Consider the following 23,961-nt stretch of genomic DNA (forward strand, 5'->3'; position numbering starts at 1 on the left):
AAGCTGTTATTTTTAACACCTGTTACTTATAAGACCTGAAGCCAGACTGGAGCTACCCACTGTCACTGGCAGACAATTCTGCAGTGCAGGCATGAGGTAGGGCTTAGAGAATAAAGTTAGGCAGCCAACATCCAAGTTAGGGCAGGAGGAAAAGTCTGGTCAGTGGCAACACAGAGACAAAAAGGAGGGATGTGGCAGGAGGATGAACTATCACGAAGACAAGAACAAAAGGGTGCATTAGGATTTGCTCTTTTTGTGGAAGAGGAAGCTAAGGGAGACAGGTGACACGTATCTCACCAAGGCTGCCCTTCTGGTGGCTAAACTCGTGCTTGGCCAGCACTGAGGTGGCCCACGCGATAGCCTGGTGAACAAACTGGGCCACGATGGTTAAAACAATTACTGTGTATGCACACTGGAGGAGCCTTGCAACGAGCCCGCCCGTGAGGCTACATCCCAGCCCTTCTGCTTACTTCACACTTCAGCAAGGGGTGAATCCAGGGACGCTAGGACTTCAGGAGAGCAGCGCAAGGGGGCAGCTTGGCTTACCTGAACTTGACCCTGCAAGCCTGTGCTGAGGCAAGGTCCTGCCCGCGGCACCGCGCGGTGTCAGGCAGCGCTGCACTCGCCACAGGGGCGCCACGCAACCTCTGCCGTGGGAAAGCATACAGATAACAACCCAGCCAGTTACATCTTGAACAGCTTAGTAAATTATTGAGCAGCTTTATAAACACAAAAGCTTTTAAGGAAATGTGTGCTTCTTCTACCTTGGCTGGAGAAAACAAAACCACAGTGTAGCATAAATCAGCAGTTATGACTCTTGGGTTTTAAACAGTTAGCATTCCAGTTTTGTCAAATACGCTGAAGTGTCCTCTTCACACAGAACAGAATTCAAACCTGCCTCGTGTGCTAGAGCAGCAGCACGGCTGCCCTCTTCAGAAGCACACGCAGAGATTTTGGCACATGAGTCACTACTACCAAATGTATCTGAGCACGTTTCCTTCGATGACTTTGGAAATACGGTCTTTTCAGAGTTCAAGCCACCTGTATTCCCAGGCTCATCCTGAACGTCTGGTGAGAAGGAGGTGTCTTCTACTAACCCATCTCTTGAACAGGCCTGAAAAGGTGTTTCAGAGGTTGGTGAAACACTGGCAAAGCTTTTTTCCTCTAATACAGCCCCTGTGGCTGAGCTGGAGGACCCAGAAGTAGGCTGGAGCTCCACACTACAGTTTACAGTGCAGTTATCCTCCCATCTTTTCATTGCCTCCCTCTGGTCCTGGCGAGTCAGTCTGCCAAGGTGCTTGGCTCTCAACCCCGGAGATGGAAACAATGTTCCTTGCAGAACTCTCAGCAAATATCTACAAAACAAACAGTTTCAAACAAGATCTTTAAAGTAGACTCAAAAGTGTTTCCAGTGACACTAAAGCAAACTAAACACTGTTCAACCAAGCCTGAGGCTGTAGCAGCCTCCAAAAGTTTTTGCAGGTGCCGTTTTGTGAACATGAACTATAAGGCCAGCAACTGCACCATGAACGGGCTTTAAAATGGGCATTTTCAATGACAGGTACTGATCTCAGGTGCTTCCACTTTTCTGTCCTGAACACAGTTCTTCTACAGGCTAGTTATTGCAGCAATGTGCACTTTCAACTTCACTGAAGGGCCAGAGTCCTAACAACACTGAAAGCGGAGCTTTCTGTGTATAATGCCACGCTTCAGAAAAAAGGCACCAAAACTGGTTCTGAGTTTCCCTGGTACTATTGTGGTGAGCAGAGCCCGCCCTAGGCAGGGATCGGCGTGCGGAAGATCTCGCGATGTAACGGAAAGCTCAGACCGCCCACGAGGGGCATTGTGGGCCTGGCTTTTCAGAGATCAGCAATTGCAGCTGCGCAATAAACGCCATTTGCAGCATCCTTCACACTGAAGCCAGTGTCTGTGATGGCACCCAACGGCAGAGGTTGAGTGGCAGCAATCCTGGGGATTGGGTGTTGGTAACGACATGGCACTTCAGTGCAGATATGAGAGGCTAAGAGCTACTGTGGAAAAAATAAGATCTAGAATAATTCATGCTTTCAACTGAGAAGCTGTTTATCACTTCTGTTTTGCACTGATAATGTAGCACTAATACAGCTCTGGAAAGCTGAGAAGAGTAGGCAGAGCATTGTTTTAAAACTCTTAACTTTTGCAGGAGCCAGAGCGTTCACCGGAAACAAGAATGAACATGAAAGCAAAGGCCAAAGGAACAAAGCATCACGTGTAGTACGAGGAATATGAAGCACATGTTCCAGAACTAAACTCTAGGAATAATTCATATTGGAACTGGCTTAACTGGTGACTTAGGCTGGGCAAAGGTTTTAATCATAGGTCTTTGCAGAGAATTTTTAGTCAACAGGGCATCCAACTACTGTCCCTCTGTAGGAAGAGTGATCCTCAAAAGCCCCAGTGAAAGCCCAAATCTCACTCCCTCAGCGGGAAGCTGCAGAGCACCCTTTAGCTTCAGGGTCCCCACTGAGTGGTGGCTTTTCTGCACCTTACAAAGGATTATGCAGAAATATGTAACTATATGTGACAGCAGCAGTTCCAGAACAGGCACTTCTACTTCAAATCACTGAAATACAAAAGTTTGAATGAGCCTCAATAGCTATAAATCTTTTGAGGTACTGGCACAGGGAGAGTGCAAATGACTCCAACAATTTCACTGGTAAATCTAAATACTTTGCATTTAATTCACCATGAAACTTAGACTTAACTCCACTTAAACATTAGGCATGATAAAAGCACAATTCGGGACCACTGGTGAATCTAGGCAGCGTGTTTCCACTCCTCAAAGAAGCCTGTGCATTCATCCTTCATTCTAAATATTCTTATATTCATGACATAAATTTTAAACAGAAAATGCTTTCACAAATAAACACAGACTAAGCACAGTACTTCTATGTACAATACATGTCCAACTCTGACCACTAATTTAACTGATTTGTCTATAAATTATAAACTCTTTTTGCAGAGATTACAGTTCTTCCCCCCAAGGATAATATTTGATATAATATAAAAAAAATTAAATGTAATATCAGCCACAAAAGAAGTTTATTTACCAAAATTCACTTTGAGAACATGCCTCTAGAAAGCTGCCCTCATCTGGCTTGCTCTGGTAGAGTCATTTTCTTTACACTGGGGGCCGTGGGGGAAGGAATACACCTCGCCAGAGAGATTTATAGCATCCCTGACTGAAACCCCCCCAGATTTTGTTAACAGCAATCTGCAGCTATGAAACAGAAACGCACCTGGGTAGCAGAGCAACACAAGTAGTCAGGAGGCAAACCAAGTAGAACACTGGGTCTGTCACGTGCTTTTCCATGATCCAATAAGGATCTGATGGTGAGTTATGGGTTTTGCAGGTTGCTCCAAAAGCCAGTGTGAAGACAAAGTAAACCAGGATGCTGCCAACTATAACTCCTATATGTATCCAAGTCTGCAATTCAGAAAAGGAAAGAAAAGAGATTTAAGTTGCCAACAGCAGGACCCATAACACCTCTGTGTGTGTGTAGACGTGCACACCAACAGGCACACACCTCCTCCAAGGACAGCTGCTGAACCTCACAGAGGACAGACCTGTTCAGGTAACAGTCACGATATTACACAAAACATTCTAGGAGGAATGGAGCCTTCTTCCTACAGTTCGTAGGTAACCTGGCATTTCAGTGTTTTTATTCTGTTAAATGCATAGCTTTTGAGCCCTTTGTGAAAGGCATTTTGTGTGCCATTTGCCTTAGATGATCACCTCATCCGCTGGGAGCAGAGAAAGCCTTCTCCTGCAAAGGGAGGCAAGACCTTCACATGACACCACCCTCACCTGTCTTGCTTGAGACCCTAACTGTCCTACCCTGGAGTTTTCTGTAATTCTGTAAACCCAAATGACTGTAATAGTTACTATAGAAACAACATTGTCACTGGTCTGACAGCTTGCCAACACTGAAAAATGCCACATAAACCCCATTTAAGTAGTGTTTTCTTATCCAGAGTGTGGATATACCCATGCTACCCATATATTCTTAATGAGGACATTTTTATCACTGCTGCCACGCTCCCAAAAGAACAATGAAACACTGAATCAGAACTTGGAATTTCATCCATGCTGAAATAAACCTAAAAGAACATTTTTTTAAAAACAATTAAGAAAAAAATCCACCCATTTATCTGTGTACTTCTACAGTAAATACTACTGTATTTTCTTTAAAATTATGCAAAATAGCCAAGTGTTGTAAATAAATCCAAGCAAATGCAGATGTTTTAGTTTCTGCAGACTTTATTAAAAACTGGAATAGCATTTCTGTAGCATATTGGTTCTCTATTTCTGGCACCAAAATATACCCCTCAATTATTTATCCTGGCCACAGAGCAAATAATCTGTTCTAAGCACTTAAAACCAACAGTCCACGTTGTTGTACTGGAGATCATAGAGCCATAGAATCATTAAGGTTGGAAAAGACCCCCAAGATCATCAAGTCCAATCATCAGCCCAACACTACCATGATGATTAAACCATGTCCTGAAGTACCACATCCACATATTTTTTGAACACCTCCAGGGATGGTGACTCCACCACCTTGCTGGGCAGCCTGTTCCCATGTCTAACCACTCATTCAGGAAAGAAATTCTTCCTAACATCCAATCTAAACCTCTCTTGGCACAACTTAACTCCATTTTGTCTTGTTCTATCATTAGTTACTTGGGAGAAGAGACCAGCACCCACCTCACTACATCCTCCTTTGACATAGCTGTAGAGAGCAATAAGGTCTCCTCTCACTCTTCTCTAGACTAGACAGCCCCAGTTCCCTCAGCCAGTCTTGATAAGGCACGGTTTCCAGACCTCCCAGACTAAGCAGTCCTGGTTCCCTCAGCTGCTCCACATAAGACATGTTAGCCAGACCCTTCACCAGCTTCACTGCCCTCCTCTGGACATGCTCCAGCACCTCAATGTGTTTCTCATACTGTGGTGCCCAAAACCGAGCACAGTACTTGGCCTGTGGCCTCACCAGTGCTGAATCCAGGGGCACAATCACCTCCCTGCTCCTGCTAGACACACTGGTTTTGATACAGGCCAGGACGCTGGTGGCCTTCTTGGCCATCTGGACACACTGCTGGCTCATGTTCAGCCAGCTGCCCACCACCAGTTGACCTTGGCCCAACAATCCAACCTGTCCAGATCCCTCTGTAAAGCCTCCCAACGCTCGAGCAGATCAACACTCCTACTCAATCTGGTGTCATCTGCAAACTTACTGAGGGCACACTCAATCCTCTCATCCAGATCATGGATGAAGTTAAACCAGCCTGTCCCCAAAACAGCCCTGCAGAACACCACTCATGACTGGCCATCAGCTGGACTTAACTCCATTCACCACAACTCTCTGGGCTTGGCCACCCAGCCAGTTTTTCACCCAGCCAAGAGTCCACCTGGCTGTGCCACGAGCCTCCAGCTTCTCCAGCAGGATGCTGTGGGAGACGGTGTCAAAGGTCTCACTGAAGTCCAGATAGACAACATCCACAGCCTTTTCCTCATCTACTAAGTGAGTCACCTTGTCATAGGAGATCAGGTTAGTCAAGCAGGACCTGCCTTTTGTGAACTCATGCTGGCTGGGCCTGGTCCCCTGGTTGTCCTGCACATGCTATGTGAGTGCATTCAGGATGAACTGCTCCATAACCTTTCCTGGCACCGAGGCCAGGCTGACAGGCCTGTGCTTCCCCAGGAACTACAGATGTAAGCTTTGGGAACTAATGAAGGGTCAGTAGATCACTGGTTGGTTTTACCATTTGCAAAGCTAGACTGACATTCCCCAAACCCACTGTACCCTAACGAGGCAGGATCTTTTCAATATTCGCAAATAATTCTGAGGCCAAATTTTGTTAATTTTAGTCGTATGAGGAATTCTATTGGCTTCAATGACATGTGCATTAGGAGAGCCCATACTGTCACAGAAACAAAATATTTAGGTTTCGGCCCTTTTATACTTACTCATGTTTTGTATATGAAGCTCTTTCCTCCATTTAGTTTCAATGAATGCTGTATGCACATATTCTGTTAGAAATACACTCTTTTAGGAACCAAGTACTCACCACAGACTTGCACTCAATGAGAAGGTGAAACAGTATTGTGAAGAGTGCTGCAGTGTTTATAGGGTTTCCAAAGGAAAAAATGTCTATGTCTGAGCCATAATAAGTCTGTAAAGGAAGACAGAGGTCAGTGTAACATATTCTTTACGTACAGACCTAATACACAAAGTGGTATGAATAGTTTCAATTCAATACATATATGCATGGGCACAGTTCGGCTCAGTTCCAATGATGATCCTGTTAGTACACACTTATATATGAAGAAGTAAAATTAAATACTTCATTTTATTCTCTAATTTCCCTGGGTTTTTAGTATGTTAAAATATATAAATGTATTTCATATCCAGCACTTACGAAGTAAGGCACGAAAAAGCAAATGAGACTTTGGTAAAAGGCATCCAGCAAGGTTATCCAGAAAGCTGAAGGCAAGTAAGCCTGTAAGAAATAAAAGATAATGGCATTATATCAAATTGAACGAATTGCTGCATCCTTAATTAGCATTAATTTGGCTTTGGGGAAAGATTACCTGCAGAAGTAATTTCAGTTAGTTTCCCAATGAAGAAGCATCTTTTGTGTTATGGTAATAAGAATGAAGAGCTCTCTCCACACACGTAGCCTGATCTGGGAACTCTGATTTTATAGCTGTTTCTGCCAGAGCCTTACCTGACTGAGAGCTCAAGAAGAGGGCTAGGGGGAAAGCCAATTACCTGAGCAGCTGACATTACTGACTGCCAAGTAACACTTTTTTCTATCTCCACCCTCTTCTTTTTGGTAAATGTGCTTCTGCCTCTTAATTTGTGCTGGGGGACTCTGTGCAGAACTCCTCTCGGACTCCTCTGTAAGCTAACTTAACTCACCAGAAGGTGAGAAATAAATCTACTTTTCTTCTGAAATTACATGTTGTTGTTTGAGTTAAATCAGCTCCTGGTAGAATGTGACAGGACAACCGAGCTGGCCCAAGGATGGCAGTTCAACTACATTGGTGAAAACATCTAACAGGAAGAAAAGAAGGGAGACAACAAGGGAAGAGCCTTCCTTACTCAGTGCCAGCAAACTGCTGTGACAGCTCGACCGCTTACGAAACCGTATTTGCACGTGCCCTGGCTCAGATATATCCCATTCCTTCAGACACTAAACTGAGACACAGGTGAGCAGTCTGGTCACCCAGGACTTCCTCTACAATTAGTGGAAAGAGATGGGTTTCTCCAAAAAGCCATTCAGCCCTTTCAAGAACCGAACTGCTCTCTGGAGGTGGTGTGGGAAAATCACCTTCTTATTTGCCTGTCAGGGAAGTGCTTTAAATAACCGAAGATGAATCCAAGTTACTGTCCAGTTTTATAGCTTGTAGAGAGCTGTGAACTTGCGATGTCGTGGTGCAACATGGTGATACTACACATTTTAAAACATTTCTCTTTCTTCTATACTACACTTAACTCACTGTGCTTCCATGTAAGACAGAAAATTACGAAGCAATGCTGTGCTGGACAAAAGAGAAAAACTCTGATAAAAGTTAAGGGGGGAAAAAAAAAGAGAAAGAGAAAAAATATTGTGTAAGGCAGTAATTCTGATTAAGTTCCCTCAAAACTGTCATCTCAGCTCAGATTATCGTACATGTCCTGAAGATCAAAACAAAGGGCCAAATTCTGAGGCCCCATAGCATTTACTTAGTCAAAACTCTCTGTGATTGATAAAGCATAGACCTGCCCCAGGCAGTCTAGAGAGGCTTGGATTGGTACCAAAAGAGTACTTAGTTTTGCAAAAATATTGTCAATCAAGCAACATAAAATATTTAAGGCTTTGTAAAAAGAAATGTTAAAGTCCACAAACAAAAGAAATTGTCACCTCACTCTATATCCTTCTTTCCGTTCTAAACCAGACCTAGACTGCACAACTAGTTAACATGTTTTAGTTATTTTAACAATGTTTCTTAGAATAGAATAGACTAGAATAGACTAGACTAGACTAGAATAATATTTCAGTTGGAAGGGACCTACAATGATGACCTAGTCCAATTGTCTGACTGATTCAGGGCTCACTAAAAGTTAAAGCCTATTATTAAAGGCATTGTGTCTCTTAGAGGTTTGGGGCATTGGCCACCTCCTTAGGAAGCCTGTTGCAGTGTTTGACTGCCCTCTTGGTACATACTTGCTTCCTAATGTCAAGCCTGTTATTGAAAGACTATGATCATAAAGAAAATGGTGAGTTTTAGCTGACTCATATGTTCAACGTTTCCTTCCTCTGGGCTCAGGCTCAGTATGTCACTACCTTCAACTGTAATAATAAAATATTAAAAAAAAAAAGTTAAAACTATGTTAAAACTCATGCTATGCAAAGCATAAACGAGGAAAAAGATAACTGATTCATCTAATTCTGATTTAGAAACTACTCCCTGCGCCTTGTGGTTTTCTGTGCTAAATGTCTGGACAGAACTTACCTGCAGAGCAGATATGATGTATAGTATTTTCAGAAGGGAGAAAAGTGCCACCAGAAAATTCCAGAACATACCCATAAGAGGAAAAGAACCCTGAACGACATAACTTTCTTGAGGATTATTTGAAAGGAATCTGCTCTGGTCCCTACCCATTCCTCACTGATTTGGCAATTGAGACCCTTATATGACGGTGAAAAAAACAGCATTTAGTGCCCTTGTCTTTAAAAGTAAGCCCAGATGCTCAAAAGGAAGCATATTGACAGCCTGAAGTCAACAGTGAGAGAAGTTAACATGCTGGTAATGATGTTTACCTAATGCGCTGCTTCACCTGAAGTCCTTAATTTTTCCTATCAACCAAATGTCTTATAAGATTAGGCACATGGCTGAAGAGAGCCTACAAAAAACTTTTGAAAAATCAGCTTTTATCTGTGCACATACATTTGTGCACAGACATAAATGTTTTTCTAATAGAGAAAGTGGTTTTAAACTTCACATTTGCCAGATGTGAACCATAAAGGAAATGGATACAGCAATGCTGACCATTTCAATTTGCTTCAGGCTAAGCATTGTTTAACCTACCACAGATTTCTGGCTCATCATGTAGAGCTGTGGGAGCTGCATGAGTATGTCCGCAGGCACATCTTTGTCCAAGACACCATAAATGATAGGTGGCACTGACGTAAAAAGGACATTGAAAAGAATCAAGATCCAATGGTCAGTCATTGACGTTCCTGAAAACCCACAGAAGAACTGGTACCAGAACAGAAGGTTCACGTAGGCCTGGAAAGTCAAAGATGACATGAGAAAACGTTACCTGTAGACAAGTGTTTTAAAATCCAGGAGGAAAACAGGCAGATCTTAGGTCTGGTTACAGTAATGTGTGGAAAATGAAGGATGAACCCTGTAGAGTTCATGCCAATCCCACGCTTTGAAATTCTATCTATCTGACTTGCACACAGCTTTACATTTCAAAATTGGACATGATTTGTTTAAAGTCATGCTGCCACCACATTAGTAATGCCTGCTACCCACATTTAATCAAATCTGACAATGGCTTTGAGTGGGAAATTCAGTCCAAGGAATATAAATCTCTGGTCTCTGCAGACATAAACGGGAAAACTGTTTGACATATGCTTTTTGTGTCGTTTTGAACCTGTTCACAGTAGAAACTTAAAAAGAATATAAAGCCCTGCTAAACTTGAGTTAAAACTGAGTTAAACTTGAGCTAAATTTGAGTGCTCTCAAATACACACAATGTCATTTCCCCGGGATGGGACAGCTACGTACCACATTCTTGTAGAAGTAGTAGAGCACCATGTTGGTAAGTCTGGTATAACACCAGTGACCATGCACAAGCAGCAGCTTCCTAAGGTGTCTAAACTGAGAGATTGCAAAGTCACTTGCCATCACAGCCTGCAATGCACAAGAAGGAAAGGACATGTTATATCTAAACTGTTATAGGTAAGCTTCAGATACTGCCAAGTAAGCAACTTGCCTACTACTGGAATTTCTTGTTTTATGATGTTTTATACATAGTGCTGATGGTTGCACCCTCACTCAGATCCGAGCCACTCCATACAACCTTTTACACTAACACAGACTGCTCAGCCAAGCACAATGTAGGCAAGAACATGGCTGTCCTGCACAGAAATCACTGATGCTTGTGCTGCTTGTTTCCTGTCAGGACATGAGTAACAGGGAGTTCAGCCACAGGCAGCAAGCTCTGTCGTTTGGAGCTTGAACCCCTGCAGAATTCAGCCTCTGAGTGCTCCTGCAAGAGTGTTGAGGCCTGGATGTGAGCTCAGGCTGCAAACTCTTGCCCGTCCACGGCAATGGACTGTGGAGCCACTGGGTGTCCAGAGTAAACTCCGAGCCGATTTAAAATGGAATCTGATGTCATTTGCAGCTGCCTTTGTACACATCACCTGCATGCCCTCTTGGCCCGATATTCCCACACCAGTGTCAGCCACCTGGATCATACTGACATCGTTGGCACCATCACCTACAGAAAAAATATAGAGGAAAAGTAAAAACTAACTTCTCTCATTTGAAATGCAACCTCAGATAAAAAAACACAGCTCAGAAAAAAAAAAAAAAATTTTGTGGCCAACAGTGCAGCCTATGGAAAACCCTACAGAAAGCAGGATTAGTACGTGTAAGACCTGACTGAACTGAGCTCTATTCTTCAAAAGGATATTAGCTGTTCCTTTTGTCAGCATTTAGTTGATATGCTAGAAGAGAAAATATGGGTGGTTTAGATCATAGCCAGCCACCGCCCCTCTCCAGCCCTGTTTTGGGGGGTTGGGATGGAGAATGACAAGGAAAATCCCCTTACTTGCTCCTTTGGAGATGTAATCAGAACAGCTGCAGCTGTTCTTGCTGCTTTAGATCACCATGAGTAAGATTAGGGACGAAACTTGCTAGTTCAGAAAACTAACATCAATATTATGCCAGAGACAAGTATGACTCAAAGGATTATCTTCCTTGTAAAGTAAATTTTGTGACAGACACTAACAAAAATATAGGAAAGAAGAAACTGGTTACTACTTCTTTCCAGAGAAAAGAAGATAACCACAGGACTCACCTACAGCTAATGTCATTGCCTTCAGCTTACTTCTCACCAGCCTGACCAGGACACTCTTCTGCAGCGGTGTGGCTCGGCAGCAGACGACAGCCCGACATTTTTCTGTGAGTTCCAAAAACACATTTTGTAGGCTGTCATGAAGGACATGCTCTAAAGTCCTTCCATCAATAACCAGGCCTGCAGTGAACCCTAGAGCTTGGGTGGAGGGACTTGCAAAGACATTCCCAAGTTTCTGACTTGGCTTTTTTTTGGCAGAAGTATTCTTCTGGATGCCTTCTAAAATTTTGCTCATCACCAAGGCACAGGCATCCTAATTAGAGACAAGAAAAAGGCAAGCCATTAAATACCGCTTGTGCTCTGGCTCCCTTTCCAGTTTATAAAATACATATGGAGCTAAGTTCAAATGCTGCTCTTGTGAAGCATTTCACTTCAATCCAGAAAGGCTCAGACAGGAGGCTGAATAACCCTTTAAAATGACAAAGGAGGCAGTCTGCTGTTAATTACAGGGCCTGTGATTTAAGTAGCTTGGCTTGGGTATTGTACTAAGAGAAGGGGAGAAAACCGAAGTAAACCAGAAAACGTTCACACACTAACCAAAAAAACAACTGTTATGGATTCTGTAGTATAATTACAGAACTAATTATTCCAGGATCTGCGGGCTCGCATCGGAGCGGCAGGTCCTGGCACAGCAGCTTTTCCTGTGGCAGGGAAAGGCCAGGACAGGGGATGAGGCTGAACACAGGGACTCAAGGGACAGGGCCAGTGGCAACACGTCTCCTCTGTGACCACCTCACCTCCCAGGGGCTCTTGTGTAACAAGTGTGAGGCACCGCGAGTGGAACTGAACAACAAGGAGGATGATGGTTCGTCTAGCTTGGGGGTGCTCCCAAGGTTAAGTTGGCCTATGTCCAATGTCAAAACTGCTTCCATAAAGGAAAAATATGGGTTGCTGGCAAAGGAGGCTTTCTTCTGATGAGAACAGAAGGCCCAATAAGCACACCAGACCCACTTCTTATGGAAGTCTGCTGGCTCCCTGGGGCCCAAGAAAGAGATGTGATGAGGAAGCTTCCTACCCTGGCACAACCCTCAGATTGCTATCCATTATTGACTTTTCAGGTAGGCAGTGATGAAGTTGCATCAAGAAGGGTTGTAGCAGTAGGGAAGGCCTGTATGTTAGGGGATGTTTTGACTGCCTAGAACTTAATGATGCTGATGACAGGGCTGAGTGATTATGGGTAAGAATCCGGGGGAAGGCCAACACAGCAGACATCATGGTAGGATTCTGTTACAGACCATTCAAACAGGATAAAGTAGACAAAATATTCTATGGGCAGCTGGAAGAAGTCTCACAATCATCAGGACTTGTTCTTGTGGGGGACTTCAACTTATCAGACGTCTGCTGGAAATACGATGCAGTGGAGAGGAAACGGTCCAGGAGGTTCCTGGAGCACGCAGAAGTTACCCTCCTGACACAGCTGGTGAGTGAGCCAGCTCGGGCAGGTGCCCCACTGGACCTGCTGTTTGTGAACGGAGGAGGACTTGCAAATGTTGCGATGGCTGGAGGCTGTGCTGGGCCCAAAGACCACGGAAGTACTTTGATTCTTGGAGAATTAAGGAGGGGGGTCAGTAGAACTGCTACCTTAAGACTTCTGGAGAGCGGACTTTGACCTCCTTAGGAGACTGGTTGACAGAGTCCCCTGGAAAGCAGTCCTGAAGCGCAAAGGAGTCCAGGAAGGCTGAACATTCGTCAAGAAGCAGATCTTAAAAGGCATAGGAGTAGCCTGTCTCCATGTGCTGAAAGACAAGCCAACAAGGAAGAAGACTGGCCTGGCTGAACAGAGAGCTTTAGATGGAACTCAGGAAAAAAAGGAGAGTTTGTGACCTTTGGAAGAAGGAGCAGGCAACTCAGGAGGACTACAAAGATGTTGTGAGGAAGAAGGAGAAAATTAGAAAGGCCCAAGCCCGACTAGAACTTAACCTTTCTATTGCTGTAAAGACAATAGAAAAGTTTCTATACAGTATTATTATTATTATTATACATATTTCTATACATTACCAACACAAAGAGGACTAAGGAAAATCACCACCTCTTATTGGATGAGAGGTGAAACATAGTGACAAAGGATGAGGAAAAGGCTGTGGTACTGAATGCTTTCTTTGCCTCAGCCTTTAACAGTAAGACCAGTTGCTCTGTGGGCACCCAGCCCCCTGAGTTGGAAGACATGGTGTTCCCAGGTCTTAGTGTGGGAGCCTCTTCTTTTTAATATCTTTATTAATGATCTGGGCAAGAAGGATCAAGGGCACCCTCACTAAGTTTGTAGACAACATCAAGTTGGGTGGGAGTGTTGATCTGCTTGAGGGTAGGGAGGCTCTTCAGAGGGATCTGGACAGGCTGGACCAAAGGGCTGAGGCAAACGGGATGAGCTTCAACAAGGCCAAGTGCTGGGTCTTGCACGTGGGTCACAAGAACTCCATGCAACACTGCAGGCTTGGGGAAGAGTGGCTGGAAAGCTGCTCAGCAGAAAGGGACCTGGGGGTGCTGTTTGACACCCAGCTGAATACAAGCCAGCAGTGTGCCCAGGTGGCCAACAAGACCAACAGCATCCTGGCTTGGATCAGAAATGGTGTGGCCAGCAGGACTAAGGAAGTGATTGTCTCTCTGTACTCAGCACTGCTGAGGCCACAGCTGGAGTACTGTGTTCAGTTTGGGGCACCATAGTATAAGAAAGACATTGAAGGGCTGGAGTGCCTACACAGAAGGGCAACAAAGCTGGTGAAGGGTCTAGAGAACAAGTCTCTGAGGAGCAGCTGAAGGAACCAGGGCTGTTTAGCCTGGAGAAAAGGAAGATGAGGGGACACCTTTGTTCTCTTTTACAACTCTCATATTGCAACTACATGAAAGGAGGCTGTAGCGAGATGGGGGTCTCTCTCTTCTCCCAAGTAACAAGTGATTGGACAAGAGGAAATGGCCACAAGTTGCACTAGAGGAGATTTAGATTGGCCATTAGGAAAGATTTCTTCCCTGAAAGGGTTCTAAAGCACTGGAACAGGCTGCCCAGGGAAATGGTGGAGTCACCAGCCCTGGAGGTATTTAAAAGACATGTAGATGTGGCCCATAAGGACATGGTTTAATGGTGTGAACTGGATGATTGGAAAGGTCTCTTCCTACCTAAATGATTCTATGATTCCATAAATACAGCTTTGATAGCAGACTTTTGCTCTCTACTTTTCTCCAGCATGCAAAGACAAAAGTGCACTTCAAGATCATAGGTGAGCTGCAATGAATTACTGACGAGCTGAACTTGTGGAATTTTTTCCCTTGTCAGAATTGATATAAGATGCCCCAAAGATTCTTGGTATCAATATAAGCAATGTATGCGCTATATAGAAGAAAACACATTCTTAAAGCTTCTCATTATTTTACTTTGAAATCCAACAGTATCAAACCCTGTCTATTTTTTATTTCAAAGCCCAATTAGAGGGAGGACGACCACTTCAGCAAAAGGGGCTCAGTTCTCACTGTTAAGTAAGAGCCCTGTACCCCAGTAAGAAAAAAGGAAGAAAAAAGTGTTACCAAATCCAAATGCCAAGCTTTACTCAAACACAACTGGGCTAAAAATGCTTTTTCACTTTATTTTCCCCACGGCTGCCACACAATCCTTTATGGTAGATACAAACTGAATTTCTAAAGTAACTTATAAGCAGAGAAAAAAGAAAAAACAAATGCCTTAGAAAAATCCTCCAGTCCTTTACAGAAGCCTTAGATTTCATGTCTCTGCTCTGAGGAGAGACATTTAATACACTGGCTTTACCAGTTACAGTTAGTAATTTCTCTCTTAAGAAAGCCAAAATTGATAAAAATAACATTTGAAAACCCGCTGGTTAGAAGCAACCCCAAAAGGACACAATGATCAAGTGGGATTAAACTTGCCACCCAAATCACAGCATTTTTTAACCATTATTTATCATGACTCAGTTACTAGGCACTAAGGAGAAGGTGGCTTTTTCTGATAAAATTGTTGGCAGATTAGTTTTCTTGAATAATGGTCAGTGTACTTCAATGAGCCAATTCTTTGCACATTTATGCAAGACAAGCAGAGCTGAGGGAATATATTACACAAAGCAGCACAAAACTTAATTCAATAAAATTTGTATGACAATTATCCTTGCATTGCTTATATGCTGCAACTCACAGCCCTTTGAAATCTCTACTCATGTCTGAGGCATGTCATTTCTCTAACCTACCACAAAGAGAAATTAAGCAGTCTATTCAACTAAAATTATTAACTATCACTTAGGGACTGTATATAGAGAAACAGATGTTACATAGATACAAAGGATTTAATATTTTACCCTCAGAAATCAAACCATCAGTTTTTCCAGTATTTTCATCTTCCAAGAAATCATGCTGTCTTTGGTCAGTTGGGAAAGCAGAGAACATTTTATTTTTCTCTATTGCCCTGTGATATAGCCTGACTGAATTCTTCTGCAGAGGAAAAAAAGAAAACAAATTGAAAACAAAGTGTAATTTTCCACTCACCCTACTCTGTGATTTGAGAGTGAAGATTCTGTCATCTGGTTCCAGCAGTCTACAAGCATAGGCAATGTTGACAGCTGTCTCTCTCTTGTCACCTGTCAGCATCCATATTTTTATTCCTGCTTTCCGCAATGCCTGTATTGTGTCTGGAACACCCTCCTGCAGGCGATCCTCGATGCCAGTGGCACCTAATTTACACAAGTAGAAGGATTAGTGCTGCTCTATTTCCAAAACTAGAAGGCTGCAAGAGTGACAGGACAAGATGGTCCTCTGTGTGTATTCGTACACCTTAACAGACACGCTACTGGGACATGCCTGGGAATTCCTCTGTCCCACATATTTCTGAACCAGAGCCCATCACATGTGAGATTGTTGACACAGTCTCATTACAGCCTCAGGGGCCTCCAGCTCTTCACAAGATTCTTTTAAGCCAACTTTTCTCCTTCTCACAGTTGTTTCATCCCATAGCGGCTGTGGGACACAAACTCTCAGTCTTCTCACAACAAATAAGCTCCATTATTCCCACTCCCTCCTACCTCAGACTACCCCAATCCTTCTGTCACGTATCACCCTGACCCTTCCTACGTGTTACATAAATTGATGTTAGCACAGGTCTCTACAGGATAATTCCAATTACAAATATCATAAGCAGTTTCCTAGGAGTTACAGCATTTTCTACCTACCAAGCAAAGTTAGCTCTGTCTCAAGCCTGATGGCAGATTCGAGCAGCAGTGCCTCCCTATTGTCAATGCTGGTTTCTGCTAAAAAATGGCGATGTAACCACTCTGCATATTCCGCATCGCTCATCACCTACAGAGGGAGAGAAAACATATGGCATGTGTCTATTTTGTGTTTTCAACGATGCCTCAGAAGCATCCTCACAGTTATCTCTGCTGTCCACCTACTGAACCTGGAAGTGCAGCCCCTGGCACAGCATCACTCACATGCCCCAACCTGTGCATGGATTCTGTACGATGTTGACAGTGTTAGATCACTCTGCCAGGCTTCACAAGCCAGGTTACTCACCAGCTCCCTGCAGCTTCCTGGAGCTGCGTGACAGATCTCCACTTAGATGGAAGGTCGGAGGCCAGGGAGCGTAGTACACTCCCCTGACTTCTCTTCAGTTCCAGTGCTGAGACAGCCACAGAACCCCCGCAGAGCTGTGTACAGTGTGACAGTTCCACAGCCCACAGCCTGTACTTCCGCTTTGCGTAAGGCTTTGTGAAGAGGTTTCTCGCCTGTTTCAATCCTTATGGAATTTTACTTCTGAGCAGATTTGAATTTAAAATGGAATCTCAAAACATCACTTCGGTCTTACATCCAGAGGTTGTAATGCTGCAAACTGTTTGTGAAACCAAATAAATCAGGTCTGACTTTATTTCTTTTCTGTGTCTGGAATTCCAGCCAGGGTAAGTTTCACACAAGGAGACTGCTCGGGGCTCCCGAAGTAAAATCAGGCTATTTGACAACCCCTGTTTTAGAAGTAGGCTACTAAGCTGCTTGGCATATCAACTGACAACAACTATGGCAATCTAATGGAAGTCAGGAATTGATTTAGGTCAACTTAGAAATTCCTCCTGAAAGAACATGAAGATAAACAAAATGGGGCATTGAAAGCATCTGTTTAGAAGCGGTGATGTCTGCTCCACTGGTGATAACACTCAGGTTGGTAACAGACTGTAAACATTCTTAAAAATACATATTAAAAGGAATACCTTCTTAGCAATACACAGAGTGCGCAGTCCTCTTCTGGCATAGTCATCCAGATGCTCCTGAGTTCTCTCTTTGATCTTATTTTGTCCCATTTCTGAATTATTAGCAGCTACTATGACACAAAAGGTAAAAAAGGCAAACTAAATATGCATTTCCTTAGGCTACATTTAGTGGAAAATTTTGGAGGTCTGAAGATTTAAAAACTTTAAAATGCCAAAATGTTTACAGGTTTTATTTTAACTGTTCATGTTTGCCCAATGTACTGTCCCTAGCGAGCGTGCAGTGCACCAGTCTGCACATGTAGTGATGGGAAACCCATCTGGCACTGACACATTTTTCTAAATGTTTAAAAAAAAAAAAATGAAGTGCTTTCCTAAAATAAAATGATTTTTCTAAAATGAACTGTGCTGCAGACACCTGAGCAGCTTTATGGTCACTGGTCTAGTGGGAAGGAGCTAGAAGGGCAGTTACAGAAAGGCTTTTTTAAAAATAACTGTTAAAGGGTGGACTATTCAGACAGCCATTCAACTCACCTAGCTTTGGACATGTAGAAGTTAGGTTCCAAGGTCACCTTGAGAATCAAAGTAAGTAGAGGCACCTCCAGACATGAAATTACCCCCCTAGTAAGGCAACAGATCCTAGAGGTACTGTTTCTGCCCCATTGCCTACAGAGACTTATTGTGTAGGCTTCAGATGGCTAATGCTGGGTGAGTTAAAAATCTATCCTTGGAATCTGAAAGATCCGTCTTCCTCACTGAGATCAGCCAGCCACGGAACATACAAACCAAACTCCCTTTTGCAGAAAGCAAGCCTTTAAAACCAAGTCCTTTATATTACCTTCCAAACCTTAAAAAAACCCTTGGAATATCTTCTGAACTTAAGTATATTTAGGTATTTATTTCTGACACACACAGATGAGACTTCACTGCATTCAGTTAAAAATCAATGACTGTTCACTACAGTTTATGAATAAATTGGTGCTTGAACAACACAGTGCATCCCTCCTGGGGCAGAGTAAAAAAACATTTACCCCTGAACAATAGGACCCAGCAGGTATAATAATACATATTACTTGTATTTATTTACAAATAATAATATTTGTAAAGTTATTTGTAAATAACTTTACAAATATTATTATCACACCTAGGAAGACAGAAATAGTCAGGAGTCAAGGGAAAAAAAACTCAAAAAGCACTGATAGGTGACACTGATATCTCTCTCCAACAGCTCAGAAACACCAACACAGGTAAAGGCAAGAAAGCATCTGATTCTAATAAACACCTCACTGTGAAGCAGAAGCCAACTATTCAAGCAGATGACCTTACTTCATAACTGGAAATACTTAAGTTGGCTCCAAGGGGTCTGCCTTAGGCACCACTAAACCCTATAAATAACAGCTGCTTCTCTCTTCTCAGTCTCCCCAGCAGCACAGTCATATCTAGGTGACAAGCACTACTACCCTTCTGGGTTCCCTACAAAGAACTATTCACAGATAATAGTTCTGCTTGGTTACTTGTCTCTTCTCATGAATCAGGCCATCTGTTCTACTATACTGAAAATGACAAAGGTGAGCAAAGAAGCAGAAGTTCTACAGATACCTTCAGATACAGTCCTCAACAAATCCATCATGACCGAGTCTGCACCTTTTGTGTACACCACCACCTTGCTGGAGACTGGATGCCGAACCACCACTGACATCCTTTTCCGCACGGAATCAAAAGGCAGGATATGCAAAAGCTGAAATGTCAAAGATCCCAGACCTGCAAAGTCCACAGTTACTTGATCTGGAGTCCTAGACTGTAAAACACATTTATAAGCCTTAGCAGCATGGACCAAAGCAGCTTCATCTGGACTCTCAGCTTCATAACACAGTTTAGGCAAGGGAGACAATTCAGCAGATGATGCAGCATTGCTGTGTTCGCAGCCAGCAGCTACATTCACCACATCCAGCTCTTGAGGCACTTGGGAATTCTCTGGGCTGTCAGTATTGTGAGGCTCAGAAGCCCTTTGAGCAGCTCCACCCAAAGCAGGTGAAGCCAGTTTCATTCTGAAAATAGACAGCTTGCTCACAAAACTATTGGGGCTTTCAGGTGACGACTCTTTCACGCTTGGAAGTGGGGAGGAACTTTGTCTTCGGATTGACAACCTCTGGAACATCTGCCTGATCTCCTCAAGTGATTTAATAGGCATCCTACCCAGCGAAGAGAGTCTCATCTGGGAACAGAACAGTTAGGGAACGCATTTATATTAAATTCCTTGTATTATATTACATTAAAGAAGGACATCTTACAAATTATGCGTGTTTCTTAATGACTGTAGTATTTTAAAATTTAACACAAGTTTGATTGCTTGTATAAAAGATACTCCAGGTAATCTGACAATTTCAATTGGAACAGAGAGAAACTAGGATCAAGACCCACCAAAATAAAACACAGAGGTTAAATAAAACCAAACTCTTTGGCCAATTATAAATATGAAGTAGAGCTGAAGAATTAACTTCAAGGATATAAAGGAGATCAGAATATGACCCACTGCCTAGATGGACACAAAAATCTATTCCTGAGCATGTTACAAACGTTTGTTTCAAACGACAAAGTCAACCAATGGAAATTGCCAAGGGATGAGGAAGAAGGCAATCAAAACTGAACTTGGGAATTGTCATGCAACACCGGCAAAACTGGTAAAAAATGGGGTTGTGAAAATCCCACCCTAAAAAAAAAATTTGAAAAAGACTTTAAATAAAAAAAAAAATATTTGAAAAAGATCTTTAAATAAATGTGAATAAATGTGATAAATGTGAGACTTGATCTTCCATACTTTTGCTGAAATACACAGAAGCAAAAATACTGAAGCCAAGTTTTTCAGCACTGGGAAAACATTACCAGCACTATATTATACACTAAATCATTGCACTATGTAGGTTTAAAGTAATTCCCTTCTTTCTAATCAGACAAACCAACAGAGGAAAAGATAATTTTTAAACTGTCAGTTAATTGGCTTTTTGCTTTTGTAATCAAGCCAAAAGGAGCTAATTTATTTATGAATATGACCAAATAGCCAAAAATAAGGCCTTACCTTCTGACGTGGCTGATTGGGGACTGAAACTACAACAGTATTACAGATTGCCAGAGCAATAAAGAAGTCTGTGATGTGCATTGTCTCCAAAGAAAACTCATTGCTGGCTTCTTCTGATTGTTGATAGGAATGGCAAGAAATTTGACTGAACTTCTCCAGCAGTTGTGCGTCTGGTACAACATCTGTTTCCTATTGATAAAATGAACAAAACTGTCCATATAAACTTTATCTTAGCCTCTGGAGCTTACATCAGTTACAGATTAATGAAGTGAAGAAGCTCATACAACTTCCTTGCTGTCAGATGCTGGCTCACTTACACTAGGAAACAGAGGAACACCACTGTCTTCACTGTCTTGTGCTAACCCATTGAAAATGTCAAACTTTGTGCCCAGACAGGTAAACAGTAGAGCCTTAGCACACAAAGACTTCAACAGAGGTTAAATATGAATACTACTTAAGATACTTTCAGGTACAGAAGCAGAATTTTTACCTCTTGTAACCTCCAACATATATTGGTCATCTAGGTATCTATCTATTTCCTCCTAAAACCAAAAGAAAACACTAGAAACCTCTTAAAACAAAAGAATAAACTGTTACTAAGATGAAGCTGGTCAATTTAGTTGGAGTGATCATGGACTCATAGAAGCAAGCATCAAAGCATACAACATCTGCAATGTCATCTGCAATTAAGATACAGCCAGGCCATCATGGAATGCTCTGGTTTTGATGGAAGAGAAAAAGGACTTCTTAAGTGAAAAGTACTCTGATCAATAGGGGTAAAAAGATATTCCTTCGTGAGTTACTTCAGAAATTTTGCACCGAAATCAACAGCTTTTACTTACAATGGGGCTGCTGAAAGCAACATGTCCTGAGTGAGGAACACTGCCTGCTCCATCTTCTCTTGCTAATGTAGAGTAGCTACCAGACAACTGATTCAAAGACTTTCTGTTCAAAGGTTCGTCCACAGGTCTGCAGCTGTGCCCCTGCCGTTTTGACATACAGGTTGAAGAGCCACACAGATGATGAGATGAATCCTCATCCTCTGAGTCCACCTCTTGGTAGGATTCTAACCTCTTTGCTATGGAAAGGGAAACACAATTAATGTTCTGTGAGCAAAAAGAAAAATTGTTGAATTCACTGCCTGGAGGCTCAGGAAACAAAATTTTAAAATTAAGGAATTCAGTACATAGAGTGTTCCACCATCTATGAAAAATAAACCCCAGGACAAGCCATCACACAGACTTCCTGCCTGGGACACTGCATTTCCAGAGCAACACTCAACCGAAGGGAATCTGGAAGAGGGAGCAAGAGCAATCAGGGTTCTAGACAACACGAGTTGCATGGAAACAGTAAAACAAGGTGGAGTTACACAGCCTCCACCAGGGCACACTGGCAGGAGCTAAATAATAGACTTGAAGAGCATGAAGGGCAATTGCACAGAGGAAGGAAAGCGCCTGCTTTCTATGTGCACTGCAGGAACTAGAAGACACAATGGCCCCATGTTGTGGAATGGCAAACTTGGGCGAGGTATTAATAAAATGTAGTCAGAGAAGATGAGACATACTAGAACAATGTCTGAGCAAGCTGTAAATTGGACATCACTGGAGGTCCCAAAGAAACAAAATAAATATTCATAAAGACTGAGAGCAACAGCTCTGACTTAGGACAAAGAAATGGAACCAGATCACCTCTGTTTCCAAGCTTCATTATTTTATGATGGATCCGGCTTGTATGCCAGTGGTTTCACAAGTACAGCTCCCAGCAACAACTCAGTGAAACTGTGTTTCTTGTAATTTCTGTATTGGACACCTCCTCACATACACATACACGTTTTCTGAGTGTTTAACTGAAAAGCAGGTTTCAATAATAAAACTTTGCATTGACATGTCTAACACGTCTCCACCAAATGCAGTTCTCTGCCCCACAAATCTAGCGAAGAATACCAGTGGTGTAAAGAACCTCTGTAGCAAATGGAAACAGGTCTGTGCTACCATGTGCATGTTAAGAACATACCCAAGTGTAGGATCTTAGGAAAAAAATAAGATTAGCATAGAGACATCTCCTGCAACACCACTAATTCCCTATTCTTTTTTCTTAATTAAAGTGGCAGCTACTGTACAGGGAGAAGTGAAAAGTGTGATATTATTCTGTTTTATGTGAACAGGAAACCTATCCACAATTCAGAGTCTCCAGCCGTGGTGCTCAAAATGAGATGGAAGTAGGTTTATGTCACTTGTGAGTCCTTTTCCTCCTAGCCATGTTCAGGAAATGAGCTAAGGGATTTGCTAGCTTGTTAAGTTCTCCTTGTTTCTTGCTGAATTCTCTTTCTGGAACATAAAGTCTCCTGTCTCTTGCCCTGTCATTCTGACAAGTCCAGAAGCTCTGAGACCAGAGCTTACATGTTCCTTTGCAGGCCACCTCCCTGATGTTAACATGAATTTAATTAAACTTTTAAATAAAACTATTTTAAAACAAACAAAAAAAATAGTTGGGAACACAACAAACTGTGGTTCTCCACAACCTCCAAATCTAATATCCCACACGTGGTACTGATACCTTTTACCAGAAAGCAGCAACAGTGGCTTAGTTCATGCTTGTAGATGCACGTTTGGACATCACATGCCCACTCCACTATGCTTCCAGGCTGCTGAGGAGCCTGCATGCTCTGTCTGAAGTAACCTTTGTGGCACCTCTTGTAACATCACACTCACTGCTCTGCTTCCATAGCCCAAGAAGCACGTTACTTTAGACAGACCACTACATGGGAACACCTATATGGAGGATTATACTGAATCTCAGTCATTGTTGCTATGTGCTTCCCTCATATGTGTCCCTTTACCCTAGGCACTACAGATATAAACACAGAAATACATATACAAACTAAGTGGCTTGCATGCAAAAAGCTGTAGTGACTTGCACTGCAATTCTGCAGTTCTGGTATATGCAGCAGGAGCCTTGCAAAGAGCAGCTCTGTGTAACAGAACAAATGTAAAAAAGGACTAAAACTGCAGGACCTCCAATGTTTTTCAAATCGATTTTCAGGGCTCACAGGATTTCTGTATTTGTTAGGAAGAAGCACATGCTTACCCTCCAGGTGAAAGACAGGGCAGAGCAGGAAATAATTAGGATTATAATTAACACACTAATAATTTTGGAAGGTTGTTCTAAGTGAACTACTAGCAAACGTAAGCGGTAAACATACTTTCCCTGGCACAATGAGACCTGGACCAGCTGCACCTACATCACTGGCACTACTCTGGTTTATCTCTTCTACAATTCTCTTCCCTCCTTTAGGAAATACTCTCTAAGTATGTCCTACTTTTTATTTAAGTTGTTCATTCACTTTGCTGTTGTCATCCTTCCCAGTATGATTATGCAACATCGAAGAAGGACCTGGACATACACACAATAAAATTTTCAAAATATGTGCAGAAAATACTGTAAAAATGGTTTGTAACCATCTTCTTCTGTGACACAACAGAAGAAGGGCTGAATTAATTTGTTTCTATGTTCAGCA

At 42.6% G+C, this 23,961-nt stretch overlaps 1 protein-coding gene across 1 annotated transcript in view; it reads right to left on the bottom strand.

Moving 5' to 3' along the window:
* Positions 1–832: 832 nt before the first annotated feature.
* Positions 833–23,961, bottom strand: part of ATP10D (ATPase, class V, type 10D) — a 36,573-nt gene continuing 13,444 nt past the window's right edge. The window contains exons 9-22 of the mRNA XM_008938643.1: positions 21,287–21,522; positions 20,445–20,633; positions 18,968–19,583; positions 17,372–17,478; positions 16,340–16,466; positions 15,660–15,844; positions 11,121–11,430; positions 10,462–10,538; positions 9,824–9,949; positions 9,116–9,316; positions 6,460–6,540; positions 6,109–6,213; positions 3,279–3,466; positions 833–1,355 (exon numbers count right to left, since the gene is read on the bottom strand). Coding sequence (XP_008936891.1) covers positions 833–1,355; positions 3,279–3,466; positions 6,109–6,213; positions 6,460–6,540; positions 9,116–9,316; positions 9,824–9,949; positions 10,462–10,538; positions 11,121–11,430; positions 15,660–15,844; positions 16,340–16,466; positions 17,372–17,478; positions 18,968–19,583; positions 20,445–20,633; positions 21,287–21,522 — 3,071 coding nt within the window. The remainder of the gene's footprint in view (positions 1,356–3,278; positions 3,467–6,108; positions 6,214–6,459; positions 6,541–9,115; positions 9,317–9,823; positions 9,950–10,461; positions 10,539–11,120; positions 11,431–15,659; positions 15,845–16,339; positions 16,467–17,371; positions 17,479–18,967; positions 19,584–20,444; positions 20,634–21,286; positions 21,523–23,961) is intronic.

This window comes from Merops nubicus, unplaced genomic scaffold, assembly GCF_000691845.1.
Source record: "Merops nubicus isolate BGI_N331 unplaced genomic scaffold, ASM69184v1 scaffold3704, whole genome shotgun sequence".
NCBI classification, from domain to species: Eukaryota; Metazoa; Chordata; class Aves; order Coraciiformes; family Meropidae; genus Merops; species Merops nubicus.